Raw genomic sequence first — 19,448 nt, 5'->3', positions numbered from 1 at the left:
TAGAGACGTACCTTGATAAGTGAATATATTTTGCTGCCAGTTTTAATGTTCTTGCATTTTGTGCTTCATAACTTACTGCTATTATTTATGGATCTTTAGATATGAATTAAAATTTAAATTTTCTTTCCTGCTAGACCAACATTCCCTTCCTCCTCAATGTGTTGGAGAACCAGAAGTTCCTCAATGGCACCATCGACACAACTTTTATTGACGAACACCCTCAGCTCTTCCAGTTTAAACCATCTCAAAATCGTGCACAAAAGCTTCTCAATTACCTGGGGAATGTTTTGGTAAATGGCCCATTAACCCCTCTTGCTACGGGCCTTAAACCTGCTGAAGTCCATCCTGTGGTACCATCAACGCCTGCTGGTAAGTCATATTGAATAGTAAATACGGTAATTACAAAAAAAATAAAATGGTAGAAGCCAACTTCCATAAAGATACAGCTACAGCAATTATTCCCCAATATTAAGTATAGCATTTGTGGTATAGTAATTATATGATGACCAAACTACACATTATAAGATAACAATGTTTCAACTTGATAATGGTCCAGGATGGACTGAAATGTCGTTTCTCCATCTTTTGGTGTGGTTTGGTAATCATATCTTCAGCCACAACGTGACTCGTCTCCTGCTTAGTAATTATAGTAAGGAACGAGGATTCAGTTCAGTGTTGACTATCCCACCTGCCTCCCTCTCCCATTCCTTTCCAGTACATCCAAAACTGGTGGTTCAGATATACCCAAGGATGGTAGTGAGCAGTGTAACTAGGCAAACCAATGTGCAAATTGTAGATAATAATAATTGGGATCAATATAATTAGTAGTTTATTTGGTATTTGTTAGAAAAGTTTATGAAGGTACAGTATTTAGTATAAAGATGTTTACGATGGTTTTAAGTCCTGGTCTCTTATACACCATCCAGTGTGTGTATTTGGCACGTAGGCAGTTCTATAGGTTTGTTACCTGTGTAAGTGTCCCTTCTGATGTCTATTGGTATTGTCTTTACAAGTTTGAAAATAGACTTCAGATTTTCTGTTGAAATGGTTTGGATTGAATTATTCATATTTGTCTAGACATTAAATCTTATTTTAAGTTGTTTATAAAGTGGCCTTTAGTCTTTCTGGTATGTGTTTACTGTTACAGGATTTTTATTGGTCAGGTAAATTACAACTTGCATTTAATCTAAACTTAAGGTTTTTCTCAGCTACTGATCCTCCACGGGGCTTCAGAGATGTACTTGTTGCTGAAGGACCAGAAGGTTTTGCAAAGGCTGTCAGAAATCACAAAGGACTTTTACTAATGGACACAACCTTTAGGGATGCCCACCAGTCTCTTCTTGCAACTAGAGTCCGTACTCATGATCTCCTAAAGGTAAAGACCTAAATATAAAAATGTTATCTAATTTGTGCACTGTTGAGCATGTGACGACTCGGACCCACTGAGGGCAAGTTAGTTTAAGTATGTAAAGTACGAGCTCTCCACCAAAATCTGGAATCATATTGTTAAGGACCCAATCTTTATTTCGGCCAATTTGCCCTGTGTGTACCAAGTGGCCAAGAGTAGCACAAGCACCAGCAGTTCATGGCACTGCCATGCATCTTGTGCCCACAGCATCACTTAATCAGTTAATTTCATCATTAACATTGATAGTATCATAAAAATCCTGACAATGATGGAATTTGTACAAGGTGAATTTGTATATTGATAAACCCATGCTTGTTATGTTCACAGCTTAAGGCACACCACCACAGCTTAGTGCCTCTATGCGTCATGCAATGGGACCTCTTGCTCCTTTAGAAAATGAACATGAGAAATGTTACATATTTAGGATTTATTGACCAGGATTCAGATGAGGGCATTGTTTTGCCACATGATTTGTTGTGCCACATGATTTTGTTTTGCATAGCATATTGGGTGGCACTTTGCTTCGTCATGTGCCATGAGCAGCTGAAGAGTATGTAGAACTATGCTATGCTTGTGTCAATGTTAACAAGAATATCATGCCCACTATAAGAGCATAGTGGTTCATAATGGCACATAAAAATGTACATAAAGTACTGTACTTGTATATGTGATGCAATGTAATAACGGCAAAGTGTTTAAAGTGTGCATATTAGCGACACAAATATCTGTACAATATGTACTAAATGTTGTGTGATGTAAATAACATTGACAGCCCAATGCATCATTGCACTTCAAAAAGTTGTGGTAAAAGCTTTAAAAAATAATCTAATCAATGAATGCAGTTAAAATATGCAAAATATACGGGGGGTAGGCTGAACATAGGTCACTGGTTATGGGATTACCACACCCACCAGAACAACTTAGTGGTTTGTAATGGTACAAACATACACATATAAAGAATGTGTGCGCCATGTGATAATAGCAAGAGTACATTTTATTGTTCAAATACTAACACAATATTGTGCACACATTAGAGATGATTATATCTGTACAGTATTGATGTACCACTTGTTTTATTATAGAAATTTCTCAAATTACACACTATTGCATAACTGCCAAAACCACTGAGAAGCAAACCAGTGACAATGAAGTAAGCTGGTACAAATATTTTTGTGGCAACTCGTGCTACCCGGGCAACTTCCATGAGGGGGTCTTGTCCATGCCTGTGAATTGTTACATAATGTCTCTCTCAATCATGGCCAAAGTAAGCTACATAAAATAATTTTTCCTGGGATCAGGGAATGCTTTTTAACTATTATAAAGAAAATTTTTGGAGTTCATGCGCACCACAGGGTTGTGTGCATGAAACACTGTAGTTGAGGGATTAGAAATCTTTACCAAAATACTTACAATGGACAAGGTACAATTAATTTAAGTATGGTAATTTTGGATGAAATATATTTTTGAAGATTCATTTACTTTGCACACCTCAATTCTTATTTTCAGATCTCGCCATTTGTGGCACACAACTTCAATACACTGTATTCATTGGAAAACTGGGGAGGTGCCACTTTTGATGTGGCACTTCGGTTCTTGCATGAATGTCCTTGGGAGCGACTGGAATCAATGCGAAAGCTTATCCCCAACATTCCTTTCCAAATGCTCTTAAGAGGAGCCAATGGTGTTGGATATACAAGCTACCCCGATAATGTTGTTTACAAGTAGGTTTGAACAGTTTGTTTGCCTGATATTACACTATGATTTATTTCATAGATATTCTGCATTTAAAAGTATTTAAACGACCCCATTTATAATTGGGTTAAAAAAAAATTTGCATTATTTGCTGTTTGTAAGGCAAAAGGAAAACGGTTTCATTAAAGGAAATACAGAATTTAACTAATATTGAATGTGAAAAAAGTGTTGCAAATGAATTTTTGTATTGCCTAATATTTTACAATTACATCTGCAGGTTCTGTGAGTTGTCTGTAAAATCAGGAATGGATATCTTCAGAGTTTTTGACTCCCTCAATTATCTACCAAACCTTATGCTTGGCGTGGATGCTGTTGGTAATGCAGGTAATGTTCATACCTGTCCGTTATTACCAATCTATCTAAAGGAACCGGTGTCCAACTCCAGGACTGCCTTTTACCTGTAAGGTACATGGTGCCATTTCTTCAGGTTTCAATGTCTTTAATATACTTGGTTTCAAAGTTGTGAACAAAAGTGGCTTTACCACTGCTCCCAGTCATTTAAGATCTTTTGGTCATTTGCTTCAAACAAGTACAGTAGTGTACTGTCAATGTCATGACTGACGTCCAAGTAACGCTTGTGCACCTTGAAAGTACAGTATTCAGCATGAGCAAACAAGTTTATACTGGACCCTCTCCACATTAAATAATGTACATATACATTAAAAAGTTATTCACTGTGGTATTTGATATAATGTTGAATTTAGTTCCTTTATTTCAACAGAGCATGCTACTATAAATGGAATAGTCAATTGGAAAATGTTCAAAGTTGACTGCCCTAAGGCTTTGTATTGACATGTTAATTGCTATACATGCCAAGATTTAAAAGATTGAACAGCAGTATTAGCAAACTTGCAGAAAATCTTGACTATTTTAGCATTCTAATCCTGCTAAAGTGTCTTCAATCTCAAAATTATAGAAAATAACTTAATTCCCCTTCTCTCTGCTTCGAGTATCTTGTTGAAATTTTAAGGGAAGAATTCCATATAATATATACTTCATAATCTGAATTATATAGGGACCACAACCCATTAGTTTTTTATTGGGTGTCCAAAATTGGAAATTTCAAATTCGGCTCTTTCAACAAATCTCGGGAAACCGAATTCCTATTCTGGTTAAAAGGTAAAAGAACTAACATGAATTTTAGTATTACTGGGAGATTTGGGTTGCCGAAATGAGATTTGCTGAGCCCTTACAGTACTGAATAAGTGTTGGAAATATAAGTAATATCGGATTGAAACTTTTCCCGTTAACATTTTTTGTACGACCTGAACTGGCCTTTACTTTTGTTGAAAGATTTTCTATTGACAATTAAATATTCAGTGATTCATTAACAGCCTTGAAAGAGTTAAAACTGCACTAATGCACATGCATACTGACCATAAGGGTCAAGGGTCTAGCCTGGCCCTGGGCTTGGCTTGGAGCAAGTTCCTCTCGGAACTCCATTCGGTTACAGGGTCTAGATATCAGTCGCCATTATCCATGTCTCATTCGCAGCCTTGAACACTTTTCAGTGTAAATTTAATTTAATATCTTTGCCCTATCTATCTACCCTATGCCCTGAAATAGTCTCAAGATAACCATCTCAAGATATCTTGTCTAGCCAGACTACTCTTACCTTAATTCACTTGACCCTTGCCATCACTCTTGAGGGTCACCATCTCTCGCGGCCATGATGGGTCTGTAATGTCTTTTCTACATTAAAAGAAGCGGTATTTAAAGAAATTAATACCCGAATTTACCTGATATTATATACATTTCCAGAGTATCAAGTGAATTGCTTTTTGACTTAACAAATATAGATAATAATTTTAATTGTTTGTTGTAGTTAGGGTAAGTTTTTTTTTTTTTTTTTACCGTCATTGTAATGAAAATATGGAATACATATTAATTTTTTACCTATCTTTCTACCTTTGGTGGGAACAATGTTCCAGTGTACTGCAGCCATAGGGTTAAAAAGTTGCACTAACTTGACTATTAGTAAATAATGTATTTCGTACAAAGTTTTACATTGTAAGCTTTGTAAATCATGCATGAACTGACTCGGTTTACTAAGTGAATAGCAAAACATTCAATTTATATATCTTGTTCCTATTAGTATGTATTCTTGCATACATACTAATAGGAAATAAATATATGCACAAATAAATGGCCCTTATACATGTGGGCTTCTGTTTTAAGTATACTAATATAGTACTGTACAGTACATGTATTTTAATTATGGTATTGCACAGTTGAAGTATGTACTGTTCCATACAGATATTTGTATAAAGTTAATGTCTCGTTACCACAGGTGGTGTTATCGAAGCTGCGATCTCATATTCTGGCGACATCTCTGACCCCAGCAAGAAAAAGTACACTTTGGACTACTACATGAAGTTAGCCGATGAACTAGTTAAAGCCGGGACACACATTCTTTGTATCAAGGTATGAGAGCAGGAATTCCACAAGTCATTGTTTAGTATAGAAAATGCATAATTTAAATAGGTGAGCTTGTAAGGCATGCACAGTTTAGTTTCCACTGTGGTAACTGTGGAAGTAAAATTCATGACACACTTCTGGTTTGGGAGCAAGCCCCAGCCTTCAAACTAGCTGCTTGTGGCCCCTTGTTCCATATTTTTTTCTCCCTCCCGAGGCTGTTACTTGAGGAACCGGCTTTGACTCCTGTTGGTAGACTTGTTACCAATTTAAATATTGCTATGATAGAACTGTCCCATTGTTGTGCATGATTTGAATGATCCATATAATTACCAAAAGCCATTTTGAAATGCGTAAAGAAAGTGCAGTACAGGATACAAGTTCCATTGTACTGCATTATATAACAAACTGTACTGTATATAATGCATTAGGTTTGTAACGGTGGCGAGTGCAGAACACTAAGCATAACTTTACTAGGAAATAAGCTCATTTTATAATGGAATAAGACTAGAATAGCTGATGACTTCAAATGAAGTTAATAAAGCACTCGGATCATTGGTGTCCCCCACCACTAGTTTTGATTGTTATAGAATGAGTAAAAAAAAATTATGTTCAGTACCCACATTATGTAATTCTAAGGCTTTGTGTACCTGTGGCTGGCTTTGGGTAATTCAAGGGCCCCATTTGAATAGTCAAGTATATGTGCCATATGATTAACATGATGGGTGTTGCAAGAATAATCACAAAAACATGATTCAGTTATGCACAAGAATGCACGTAGGAAAATTAAATGGAAAAATTCTGAACATTTTAGTGTTTCAACACAATGAAAATATTCCTTGATAGTGTCGAAACACGTAAAATTCAGAATTTTTTATTTTAAATTTCCCAAGTGGGTGAAGAGTGAAATTTCCACAAGGAAAGTTTCCTTGTGCAATGGAGTGCTAGAGATGTTGGTATTTTAAAACAAGTTGCCACTTGTCTTGAACCAGCAATTCATGGCCTGGTGTAGCTGGGCCCAGGAGACTCGTGTCTTGCTAATGAACTGTCCATTCCACTTGGTTAGTTCACTGTTTATGCAACTGGTAAAGTAGAATAGATTCATGTGACGATATAAGTGATTATTGCATGCAGTACAGTATGTATGAAATATTAGCTTCATGCCTCATGACCTAAACTGAGTTAATGTAAACCATAAGCTTATTGGATATGTTTAGAATTTTACTAGCTAGTATGAGATGTTATGTGCACTGAAAGTGTTATACACTAAACGTTTGACCTATAGTCACACACCATCTCGATGGTTTTAGGTACCTTGCAACATTTGAATCACCTGCAGGTGCAAGGGGTTCCCAGCTGATGCCTAAAGCCTCCAGTAAATATATGCCATATTGAAAAGAAGGGGCCCAAAAGCAGCTGCTTAGAGATTTGGGGCTGTAGCTCCAAACCCAGTAGTGCGGCAGTTTCAAGAATTCGATATACAGTACATGACTAAATTAATATCTAACTGCATACAAATGATCTTGTGACTGATGATTCTGATAACCCAGCTAAATGGCCCCGTCGTGTCTCTAAACACGGTGTGATGACCTCGTCAAGAATTCATTGGCAACTTCTTGTACATGGGGGGTGGGACAGTTTCCTGGGACATTGTGTTAAGATCTGTAACATCGGTCAAAAGATGCTGGATGAGGATAGTAAAGTGTTAATAAATTTGTGGTGGTAAATATTTAGAGAGGGGAGGGGGATCTGATGTGGCTGTTATGCTGGAGTGTAATGGAGGCGCTGTGACTGGGAGTGTTTAAAGCATCTGTTCTTCCTAATAGTGTGTGTTTTTTTAGGCTGATGGTTTTCCCAGCCCTGTGTAAGTGTGAAATGAGGTGGTGATTTTATATTTTTAATTGTATAGGACATGGCTGGGCTGTTGAAACCACGAGCAGCCAAGATGCTCATATCTGCCTTAAGGGACCGTTATCCTGATCTGCCCATCCATGTTCACACCCATGATACTTCTGGTGCTGGTAAGACTCTCATAATCTGGATTTAAAATAGTATGAATTATTTTTTTATTCTACTTTCCATTATTACTCAAGGCAAGGTTCACTTGTTTGATTAAATTACAGTACTGTAGTTGGAAACTGCACATCTGGTGTGGTTATGGGGGTTTCTTTTTTTTTTTCAAAATAGTATTAATTCTAATCTGCTGCTAAAAATTAAATTTGCTCCTGAGGATTAGGAATTAACTGACTGTTAAGAAGACTTGTAGATTTATGTATATTTTATAGGTGTGGCATCAATGTTAGAATGTGCTTATGCTGATGCCGATGCTGTTGATGTTGCTGTCGATTCCATGTCCGGAATGACTTCTCAGCCCTCTATGGGTGCCATTGTTGCCAGCTTGATGGGACATGATCTCGACACTGGAATCCATTTAAATAACATCAGTCAGTACTCTGCATTCTGGGAACAAACTCGTACACTTTATGCTCCATTTGAATGTGCAGTGACCATGAAGTCTGGCAATGCTGATGTTTATCAGAATGAAATTCCTGGTGGCCAGTATACCAACCTCCAGTTCCAGGTAAACTATTAGATACGGTAATTTAATAAATGATGTATACTATTTTTTCATAGACCTGTATATCTTATTTTCCAGGATCTTTAGCTGTTAATATATTATAGACCATTTTCAAAATGTGTCTACATCTTTAATACCTAATTAAAGCCCATTAGTCTCACTCCACTGTACAGTATATAAATTAAAAATGTCAATGACCCACTGGTGGTGTGCTGCAACCCACACTGACCAAGCAGTACCTTCATCACTTTCATAAAGAGCTGCTATTTTGCTCCCCAAATTCTAAGAGTGAGGAAAGTTCACATGAAAGAGTTGCTGCAAGTGTTGGTGGTGGAAGAGTTGAACTGTTTTCCTTGACTTTCCATCCCTAGCTGTTAGTACATCTCTGTATGATTGTCTATTCCTTCATACCTTGTGCTGTTAACTCGCACATTTACCACTACTGACACTCCTAGTATTTTATCACTTGGAAATGAAACTGCATAAGTATAATTTTTTTTTACTCATTGCTGATGTAGTAAACTGATTTGAACATAATTAATGTACCTATTCACGCTAGAGATAAGATAACATGCCATTATTCACACAAGTGTTTGAAACAGGTGAAGAGGACAAACTAATGTTCCCATGAAGTGGGAGACTCCGTGCACAATTGTCCTTGTGAACTAATGTTCATGTTGAAAATTTAAAGTCTTAAGGTTAAGTACTGTTGGTTTAACCAGTAGCAGGATTGGTGTGCATATTGACACAGCTTTACCCTTGTTTTGTGGGACCTATATAGTCATTGGGCTTCTTATATTTGACTAATAATTTAATTATTACAGTGACCCATTAAATTTCCTACTAGAGATCTGGGATACTGCTGGGGTAAGCCTAGCCATAGTCTAATGTTAGTTCTAGATGTGAAGCAATCCTAGGATTGCTAACCACCATACATCACTACCCATCATGCTGGTGTCCCTACTACACTACAGAGGCTAAATGAATGACTAATAATGTTAGAGGTATGTGAAAGGGGAAAGGTTGAAATCCCTTCCCTAGAATTTCCCCTTTATGTAAAGTTACTTTAGATAAGCTCAAGTATTAAGCTTATAGTAAGCAATACAGTCTCCGTGGCATAGTGGCAAGACGCTCGCCTGGCGTTCCGCGAGTGCTTTGTCCTGGGTTCGTATCCTGGCCGAGGAGGATTTACTGGGTGCAAATCCTTAACTGTAGCCTCTGTTTAACTCAACAGTAAAATGGGTACTTGGTTGTAAAAACAATTCTTCGCAGGGGGAGGGGGGGGGGGTTCGTATTCCAGGGAATATAGGATTAAGGACTCGCTCAAAATGCTACGCGTACTAGTGGCTGTACAAGAATTTAAGAACTCTTGTACTTACATATATAAATAAAAAAAAAGTGAGGTAAACTTTATTAAACTATTAATGTACAGTACTAAACCTTAATGTGACGATGTGCAACTTGTATTTCACTTGGTCTTGCTCCCTTAAATTTAGCAAGCTATATCTGTACTTTGCAGGCATTCTCTCTTGGACTGGGTGATCAGTTTGAGGCAGTGAAGGCGGCATATCGAGAAGCTAACTACCTTCTTGGAGATTTGATTAAGGTGAAGCCATGAATTTCTGCCCTTCGTAACTTTTTAATACAATGAAATACCATTTGAATGTCTTGTAATATTTACTGTAAGTATTTGTATCAAGAACAAATTTATCATTAATAAATGATCTTTAAAGAATATAGGTAATTAGAGGTAATTAGATTCATTATGAGCTGGGAAGATGGGACGACACAAGTGTAGTGCTCGTCCTGTAACTACACTTGGGTAATTACTACCTGATTTCCAACTTAAATGGGATGGAGAAGTGTAAATATCTGAAAAGTAATATAGTAAAAGTTTCGTTACTAAAGATTGAACACTAAAAGTATCACTTGGCAATTGTCATTCCCAATAAACCGTTTGATTCGAGGATAAAGTAGGACCACACTTGAGCAGTCACATCAGCACCCCACAGCTTCATAAAGGCTCAAATTGGTCATGAATTTTTCAGCCCAGTGGAGGTGCATGGAAAATTCCTTTGAGGCTGAGATTGCTCCTACATTTTGCTCATTATTCCATACATTGAGAAAATCCGTAGAGCTGTAATGAGGGTATTCCCATACTCATGCTCTTGGTGACTAGACCAAGACATGGTCGTGGTCTAGTTCGAGGATTGCAACTTGGCGTTCTACTGCACTCCAGAGGAGAGAGCCAGAGTGCATGGGAAAATTTTGTGAAAATCCTGTTCTGGCTTCAGTAGAAGCCTTGGGAAATCCTTGTGTTCAGTAGAACGCCAGGTTGCAATCCTTGTACCATGTTGTGGTCTAGTCACTAAGAGCATGTGTATGGGAATACTCGCCGCATAGGTTTGGTCCCTCGTCATGGTGCCCACGAATTTTCTCATTGATGCAGTCATGTTAATGTGATTAATGTGTTTTCCATAAATCTTTCTTTGGTTTTGTGGCTGCTTGTATCAGCGGATATATACAGGGTAATTGCTGCTGCTGCTATTGCTTTTCAAATGATGGGTAATATCCTTGGGGGGAAGGGAATATATATCCCATTTTTTTCTTATGCCGACAACAGTGATGTCGGAATTCGTAACCTCCTGTGTATGTCTACAATTGTCATTTATTTATCCATGGGAACAGTAGGATCTTGCCTTTGCCTTGTTTAGAAATAATCTTTTCTTCCACACTTGAAGCCTCTCTTTTGCAATTAAGAGATTAGGTGAACTAAATAAATAAAAATTTTAATCTGTAGATTACAGTAGTAAATTTTTATTTTTGTAAAGCTAAGGTGACCATTAGGTGCTGAACTGTTAGCTTAACTTGTCCTGATGAATTTAGTGCTTGAACAGGTAACACCATCATCAAAAGTAGTGGGAGACTTGGCCCAGTTTATGGTACAAAACAAACTCTCGGCTGCTGATGTTGAAGCAGGGGCAGAGAATCTCAGCTTCCCCAAGTCTGTCATTGAATTTATACAAGGATATCTGGGCGAGCCTTACGGGGGATTCCCTGAACCACTTCGTACTAAAGTAAGTAAACGGTACTAGTTTCTAGCTACTGCATGTACTTAAACGGTTGCTTCAGGTCTTGAGGTTCGATAATTGTTGTCAAGGGTACTTCTGTTAGATGTAACATTAATAGTTTTAATTGCAGATTTATTGAGGTTAAAAGATTGTGTATAGTTCATACAAACTTGCACAATGCAGAGTAATTAAGATGCATCTTAAGCCAATACTTAAAACTAGTAAATTTGCATCTTAGATTTTAAGAAATTTTGGAATTTAGTGAAGATATTTAGATTAAATAAGCTGAATAATTGTATAATATTGTTATACAGCACCAATATTCTAATATATATTGTTACTTAATATTGTCAGATGTTGAAGGGCCTACCAAAAGTGAAGGGACGTCCTGGAGCAACAATGACTCCCATGGACTTCACTGCAATAAAGTCCAACCTTACTGAGGAACATGGACACCGTATTTCAGATTATGATGTCCTGAGTCATGCTATGTATCCTAAGGTGGGCATGGATTGAATTTACTAAATTTGTTCTAATTCTTTTTAACTGTTCAGATTTTAGAATGGAAGGCATGAAAATTGTATAGCTTAGAAGTAAAATTTACTTTGATGTCTAAAATCAAATTGCTATGTGAGTTTAAAGTAATGTAATGTAGACATGTTGATCAGTTAGTGGTAAACAAGGCTTGTGTGTGTACCAAACATCAGTTTTCCCAGTTAATTTAAATTGTCATAATAAAATAGTTCAGCTTCAGATCATTGCTAATATTTTGTATGTAGATATATAGGGAACTCGGTTAAGGTGTTAATTTTTGTGTAATTTTTTTAGCTTTTTTTCATTTGCTAGTTTCTGAAATTCTGTACTTCTTAAACTCGGTGATTTGTAAGAACTATGTAACCTACTGAAATGTTTGTATTTTCTAATTTTACTTTGTAACAATGAATTGGTAACTGTATCATAGCTAGAATATGTAAACACTGTACCCCCATTACTCACTTTCTAAGTAATAAATGAGGGCAGTAATCAGAGGCAATATATTGGACTAGAGAAATGTCATGGAGTACCATTGTTTAGTTCTTGCACTGGTAATGTTCATTGTCTACATAAACGACCTGCCAGAAGGAATACAGAATATGAACATGTTTGCTGATGATGCTAAGATACTAAAGATGAAGAACTTGGACGACTGTCATGCCCTTAAAGAAAACCTGGACAAAATAAGTGTAAGGAGCAGTACTTCGCAAATAAATTTGTGAATAAATGTCCTATTATGGAATGTGGAATAGAAGAGACCTCATGCAACTTACAAATTGTGTGAAAATGTTTAAAAACAGAAAAATCTAGGTGGTTAGATGGAAAACAATCACCCAAGGACCACATAAAGAACATTGTGTGAGGAGCCTATGCTATGCTTTACAATTTCAAAATTGCTGCTCAATACATGGATACAGAGACTGTTTTGAAGTTAAAAAACAGAAGAGAAACAAAACTTAAGAGAAGCTGGAGGCATTACATATGCCAAAGATAGATGGAAATAGTATTAGTATTGTATGATCAAAATAATGATCTATCTTGAGGTTATCTTGATTTCGGGGCTTTTAGTCCCCCCGCGGCCCGGTCCTCAACCAGGCCTCCACCCCCAGGAAGCAGCCCGTGACAGCTGACTAACACCCAGGTACCTATTATACTGCTAGGTAACAGGGGCATAGGGTGAAAGAAACTCTGCCCATCGTTTCTCGCCGGCGCCTGGGATCAAACCCAGGACCACAGGATCCCAGGATCACGAGACCAGTGTGCTGTCTGCTCGGCCAACCGGCTCTAAACATTATTGCCAACAGCATTTGGTGTTCCCAGGCGGTCACCCATCCAAGTACTAACCTTAACCCAACGTTGCTTATGGCCGTTGGCGAATGAGAATGATGAATACAGTTTCCTTGTAAAATGTAAAAGTGCATTGCATTTGATATTTTCAAAAGTTCTCAATTTTACTGTATTACTAAAGTTATTTCATCCGCAGGTGACAGAAGATTTCCTCTTCTTCCGGGAAAAGTACGGCCCTGTTGATAAGCTCGACACCCGAATCTTTCTTACTGGCCCAAAGGTATTAAGATTATTTTTACTTTAATGACTATTCATATGTGAAATTAGATTTTTTTTATGGCTACTTTGGCTTATTTACAAAGTACGTATCGTCTTCCAACATTGTTGCTCTTTTTTTTATGGCGCTCTTTCGTTTTGTAGTGTAATTTGACTGCATTTCATGTAGTTTGTCTTGATATTTTAGTTTCTCCACAACAGGCACTAGAACGTGCCTGCATTAAATAATGTAGCCCATTTAAAGACCTGATTTACATCTATTTGGAGATTTGCTGTATCCTCTACATTGTCTATTTACAAAGCCTAGTGTAATTGGCAAAGGAGATGTACTGTAGTTGGCGCCCTAATTGACCTGATATGAGGATGGGGGAAAGCACTGTAGCAAGCACTGTATCCTGGGGGACTGAGCTTAACATGGTTGGTAATCTGGATTTTACTTTGTTGGTTATTATACACTAGGTTCTGTTCATTAGGAAATTAAATATCCATCTTCCTACTTTGCTAGTAATACCTCTTGTGCACAGTATTGACATGGTCACACTTGTTGAAAGCTTTCATAAAATCTGTGTGTATTGCATCAGCATTTTGGTGGCCTTCCACTGCATTTTGGTTGCAGTGGAAGGCAATGTCATAATGATCAAGCAGTCGAGAGGCATGAGCACCCTGTTCTGAGCATATGTTTATTCAGGGTTATGTAGACAGCGATTATGATTGTGACGTTAGGTATTGATCTGTATTTTCAGCATTGTATTTACTACCTCCTTTGTGGAGTGGCATATCCCTGCTGTTTAGGTATATCAAGGTTCAGTCTCCACTTGAAGAAAATTATAATGGTACTGTATTTAGATTATAGGTAAACATCTTGTTGACCTTGCAACAAGCTGTTGACAAGTGATGTCCTCCACTTCCTTTTTATTGGCAAGAATTACAGTACATGTGGCAAAATTTTACCAATGCAGTACTTATTTTCACATTTGTAGTAGCAACAGCTTTTGTAAATACTAGTGACCTCGTTTTTTTCTTGGAATGGATGTTTCCAGTGGCAGACTTGCAATTTGTGGGGCTCTGAAGCTTGAGCTCTTATTGGGGGGGGGGGGGGTGTAAGATGGGGGTCCCATCTTAAAAAGTCTGGGTAACCACTGTGTTTGTCTATGGGGTTGTTCTACAGATCTCCTAAATTTTTATAATTTAACCACCACTACTTGAAATTTGATTAATTTTGAGATGTAGACCCAAAGTATTTAAGCAATGTGGTCTAAAGTTGCTTTTGGAGCCCCTTGAAACTTTACTTTCTGAAACTTTACTCATAGTAGTGCCCCTGGAAATAGTCACTGCATTAACCTATTATCCATTTTAATTATGAAGACAATTTAAAATAGAGAAGTTTAAACAAATCAGTGATGCAAACAGCCACAAATGGCAAGCAATTCAACCCATCCTCCTGTTTTGGTAGTACAGTACTTAATGTTGAGGACCATCGTACATATATTGATGTAAAAGGTAATTAGAAAGTAGAAATCGGTACTATTGAATTTGGCCAAACCGGAAAAGGTTTTGTATTTGTTGCAAGCTAACATAACTTTTTAAGGCGTAATATAGTACATATATGCACCATATTAGACATAGGAATATTGAACTTTTATGGCTTTGCTTTAGTCCAAAAAAAAAAAAAAAAAAAAAAAATTTAAATACTGTAGTACTAAATTCTATCTAATTGCCATAGTTACAAAAAGTACTATATAAACAGGATGGGTTGACAATATTGTAATGTACTGACTTTACTATATACTTTAATGTCTTTTACTGTAATAAATGAATATTGTTCATTTGGCGGCAATTTAAAATTTTCTGTACCATTTTTCGAAGACCCAATCAGCTCATCAACAGTGGCGGTGTGTATATAAATGTTAGCCACTGAATATTGGCAATACTGTAGTTATTTAAATTATAGATTTTCTTAAATTCAACATTTTATTGTGATGTTGAGCACGAGTCCATCCTAGCTGTGGCTGAGAAGAAATGCTCGTCACTGGACTATTTAAGAGTGGGCAGTTAAGTTGTACACGAGTTGAGCATGTACCTGTATATAGATATATGGTATAGCAAGACTCAAGATTTGCTAGTCTAGTCCTACAAATATTGTTCCATTGTTGGGGGCAAGGAGCCTGTTAAACTTAGAGGTCTTCCTAGGCCAATGACTGACCTTTTCCAGGATGCAACTAACAAGTTGCCAAACTCTGAAATGCCTTTTTATTGCTAGTGAAATGGCAGTATCATATGCAAGGAAATTTGCTTAAACATCTACACCTTGTCTATCAAATCTGGCACCTTTTGGTTGAGAGCCAACAAGTTTGAAATTGTATAACAATTCATGGCCAGATTCTGTAGATTAGTTTCTTGTTGGGTTTCAGATACTTTGATGGCAGTTTGGTAATTTTTATGGAGCTTATTCTTTAAAATGTTTCTAGGTTGGTGAAGAATTTGAAGTACAGATCGAGAAAGGAAAGACCTTGCATATCAAGACTCTGGCTGTGTCTGAAGACCTTAATGTAAATGGTGAACGAGAAGTGTTTTTTGAGCTGAATGGGCAACTTCGATCAGTAATGGTTCGTGACCAAGAAGCTGTGAAGGTAAGCTTTACAGGAGAGGAAACATATTGCTAGATTTTAGTATTTGCAAAATATTGAAGATAAATAAAGTTGTATGAAAAGTACAGCCATATAGGCTTTTGTAATATTGGGAGAGTTGCCCATCCCACATGTTGGGACTGCATGAACACACCAACTGTATTTACATAATTAATATCAAGTGGTAGTTTAGTCTCATGAATTTGCTAACAGTATTTTTTTTTTATTTTTGATCATTTTAATTTTTCTTGAGTGTATAAAATATGTAATATCTCCAGAACAGCTAATTCATTAGTCCTATTAGAAAGCCTTGCTTTACATTTGTTAATTGGGCTATCACATGTATAATTAATTTGTTGCAAATTTGCTACTTAATCAGGAACTACATGTGCATCCAAAAGTAACGCCTGGTGTAAAGGGACAAGTAGGAGCTCCTATGCCCGGCACTGTGGTAGACATCCGTGTGAAAGTTGGCGATGAGGTGAAAAAGGGCTCCGCACTAGTAGTCATCTCGGCTATGAAGATGGAGATGGTTGTTCAAGCCCCATGTGATGGAGTTGTTGATAGTGTTAATATCACAAAGGACATGAAGCTGGAGGGAGACGATTTGGTGCTCACTATTAACCCTAAGTGAGGGATGTATAAATGTTTGTGTATACTATAGTAGATAGAAATAACTATATGGTGATGAGCATATTGAACATTGTCATTAAAAGTTAAATTTTGTTTAACATGTTAAAGCAGTATCAGTGTCTCGAGTATTTTGAGGCTACTTTACAACAGACATGTAAATTACTGTCTATGGTTAATTACAGTAAGACACTTAAATTATGAATTGGTGATAAATTGTAATTTTAACAAGATTTTAAGCTATGTAAATTAAACTTCAATCATTGTTAAAATTTAGTTTCAGTGCAGAACTATATATTTGATAAATTTTTAATTGCACTGAAAAGCAGTAGTTTTTGTTTTTAAATTGTTTTGGTATTTAATCTGTTGATGTTTCAAAGAACTTTAATTTTAATGGGTTATGATAACCCATGCACACGTGTACTTTTTTTTTGTGCTGGCACGTGCACTTCCCTTGCACCCACATCCATGCGTTTAGTCTTTAACTCCATTTGTGAATATTATAAGTGATTACTGGTAGCTGGGAAAAAAAAGTTTGGCAAATAGCTACTTCACACAAAGCTAAAGATGTCACATTTTTATGCATTTTATTAATTTTTTCTTGTCTTCCTTTCATCCCCACAGTTTTAGAAGCGTACATCGGTAGTATTGAATTAATTTATTTAATTTTAAGGAGTCCTCATCAAATTGTTATTGTCTATTAAAGACAACTGTAGATACAATGCTTGACAATGCAAGTGTGACTGGGACAAGCTGCACGCGGCTGCTGACCGTCTTGTAGCTTGTCACGTGTGCTAGTTGGCTATCAGTAAGTCGCTTACTTTTATTATTATAGCAGCTCTGACCTCATTGAATGTAAGATTTATAATAATCATTATTATTAATAATAATAATAATAATAATAGTAGTAATTAATATTATTATAGACTCCTCAGCAATGTGTAAAATTAATTTGGTAAAGAACATTTGCTACTCTTTTTGAAGCTCAAATATGGACAAAGGCTGTGTTTTTTAAAAAGTAAGACATGCTTTATTTTTTATTTTTTTCTAAGCAATACTCGATTGCATTATACCAGAGAAGGTGTTCATTTTAATTTTAAATATCAAACTAAAGTAGGCACCATGTTCCTACTGTGATACATACTTGAGGTTAGAGTTGTAAAAGAAACTTGCTGTAAAACTGCACCCTTGGTTCTGTTTTAATTTGTTCAGTGGTGTGGCTTTGAGGAGTGAAGTTATGGTCGTTCACCTTTGTTAGTGCACATAAAATATACCAAGGCAACAAAATTAATGGTATCTTGCCATTTGAACTGATGTAAAACATCTTTGTGCTGTATAAACCATTTGGACCATGCTGCTTTTCCTCTTAATGTAGAGATAGTTAGCGTCTCGTAACTTCAGTATTGTAATGATTCGTAAAATTGTGAACTGGTTAACAAAATGCATTGATTGTTTAATTCTCAATTTAAGTTTTTAAGAGCCTTGGAATGATCTTCCATGTGGTAAAAAATGTTTTGTATTCAGGAAAGTTATGAGGTCTAACTATGCCGAGGTGTTTACATTCCAACTTTGTGTTGTATAGAATCTTTCTTAAAAGATTTCCTGTGCAAAATAAATTATTTGCTGCTTAGGACTATTAATGCGCTTGCATTAAAGTAAAGCCTTGATTAACTTTTTTTTTCTTTAAAGGCAGTTTCTCAACTTGCCTTTTAATGTGGTTCCATTCGGTAGGTAACACTTTGGTTTGGTAAAGATTTTGAGTGCATACACACTCGTCATACAAACACTGAATTTTCTCTACCTACCCCTTTCATAGACGGGGGCCATTACTGCACATTTTGCAGTACATAATTCTTGTACTATTTTTGCTTGCACATTATCAAGGTTTGCATTAATTTTGTCATTGTCCAGTCTGTTACAATAATTTATAATTTTATAAGTATTTGTTTTGTATTACAAACTACTGTGCATAACTATTCAATCTAAAAAGCCTGTAGACCTTGGAGAGGTAGCTTCTCTGTAAACTTGTCTTCCTGGAGCAATTAATGACAGGCTTATGTGATATGTAAACTACATTAGACACAAATTGGAAATTTAAGTTGTAGTTATATTACTGTCTTAGGTTAGGAATATATTACAGAAATGACTATTATGCTATAAACAGAGGGTTCAGGTTCAGATGGTTTTACTTCCTTGTAATGTAATTATGCCTTTTTTTGTATGGACTATTATTATTTAAATTGCAACATTTGAGGACATGTACCCTTTTTAATAATTTCTGCAACTTGTTGGTGCCAGGAAGGCTGTCGATACTGAGACACAGATGACTGTCGATACCAAGAGATGACTCAATTCAGACACAGATGGCTGTCGATACCAGAAAAATACACCTGTTGATACCGAGATACACAGATGGCTGTCGATACAGAGCTATATATAGCTCTATACTGATATATCTGTATCAAGAGCTATCGACATATCAATAGCTGTCGATACCAGAAAAATACAGCTGTCGATACTGACAGATGGCTGTCGATACACACACACAGATGGCTGTCGATACCAAGAATCTGATAGCTATTGATATCGGTATCAATAGCTCGGTATCATGAATTATCAATAGCTGCCAATACAGTGCTAGATAGCTCTGTACTGATATCTCGGTATCAAGAGCAATCGATATATCAATAGCTGTCGATACCGACACACACTGATGGCTGTCGATACCAGAAAATTACAACTGTCGATACTGAGACAAATAGCTGTTGTTACCGAGACACACTGATGGCTGTCGATACAGAGCTATATAGCTCTATACTGAGATATCTTGGTATCAAGAGCTATCAATATATCAATAGCTGTCAGTACAG

At 36.6% G+C, this 19,448-nt stretch overlaps 1 protein-coding gene across 8 annotated transcripts in view; it reads left to right on the top strand.

Moving 5' to 3' along the window:
• The window catches only part of PCB (Pyruvate carboxylase), a 57,371-nt gene extending 38,618 nt beyond the window's left edge, over window positions 1-18,753 (top strand). For all 8 annotated transcript variants that reach the window (XM_045753978.2, XM_045753979.2, XM_045753982.2 and 5 more), the window contains 13 exons: window positions 135-369; window positions 1,209-1,375; window positions 2,915-3,129; window positions 3,378-3,484; window positions 5,451-5,584; window positions 7,485-7,596; window positions 7,861-8,156; window positions 9,673-9,759; window positions 11,051-11,230; window positions 11,579-11,725; window positions 13,242-13,325; window positions 15,790-15,951; window positions 16,328-18,753. In XM_045753978.2, the coding sequence (XP_045609934.1) occupies window positions 135-369; window positions 1,209-1,375; window positions 2,915-3,129; window positions 3,378-3,484; window positions 5,451-5,584; window positions 7,485-7,596; window positions 7,861-8,156; window positions 9,673-9,759; window positions 11,051-11,230; window positions 11,579-11,725; window positions 13,242-13,325; window positions 15,790-15,951; window positions 16,328-16,582 (2,181 nt within the window). In that variant the 3' untranslated portion in view covers window positions 16,583-18,753. The remainder of the gene's footprint in view (window positions 1-134; window positions 370-1,208; window positions 1,376-2,914; window positions 3,130-3,377; window positions 3,485-5,450; window positions 5,585-7,484; window positions 7,597-7,860; window positions 8,157-9,672; window positions 9,760-11,050; window positions 11,231-11,578; window positions 11,726-13,241; window positions 13,326-15,789; window positions 15,952-16,327) is intronic.
• The last annotated feature ends 695 nt before the right edge of the window (window positions 18,754-19,448 follow it).

Source organism: Procambarus clarkii, chromosome 30, assembly GCF_040958095.1.
Source record: "Procambarus clarkii isolate CNS0578487 chromosome 30, FALCON_Pclarkii_2.0, whole genome shotgun sequence".
NCBI classification, from domain to species: domain Eukaryota; kingdom Metazoa; phylum Arthropoda; class Malacostraca; order Decapoda; family Cambaridae; genus Procambarus; species Procambarus clarkii.
This window is presented reverse-complemented; position numbering and strand designations above follow the sequence as displayed.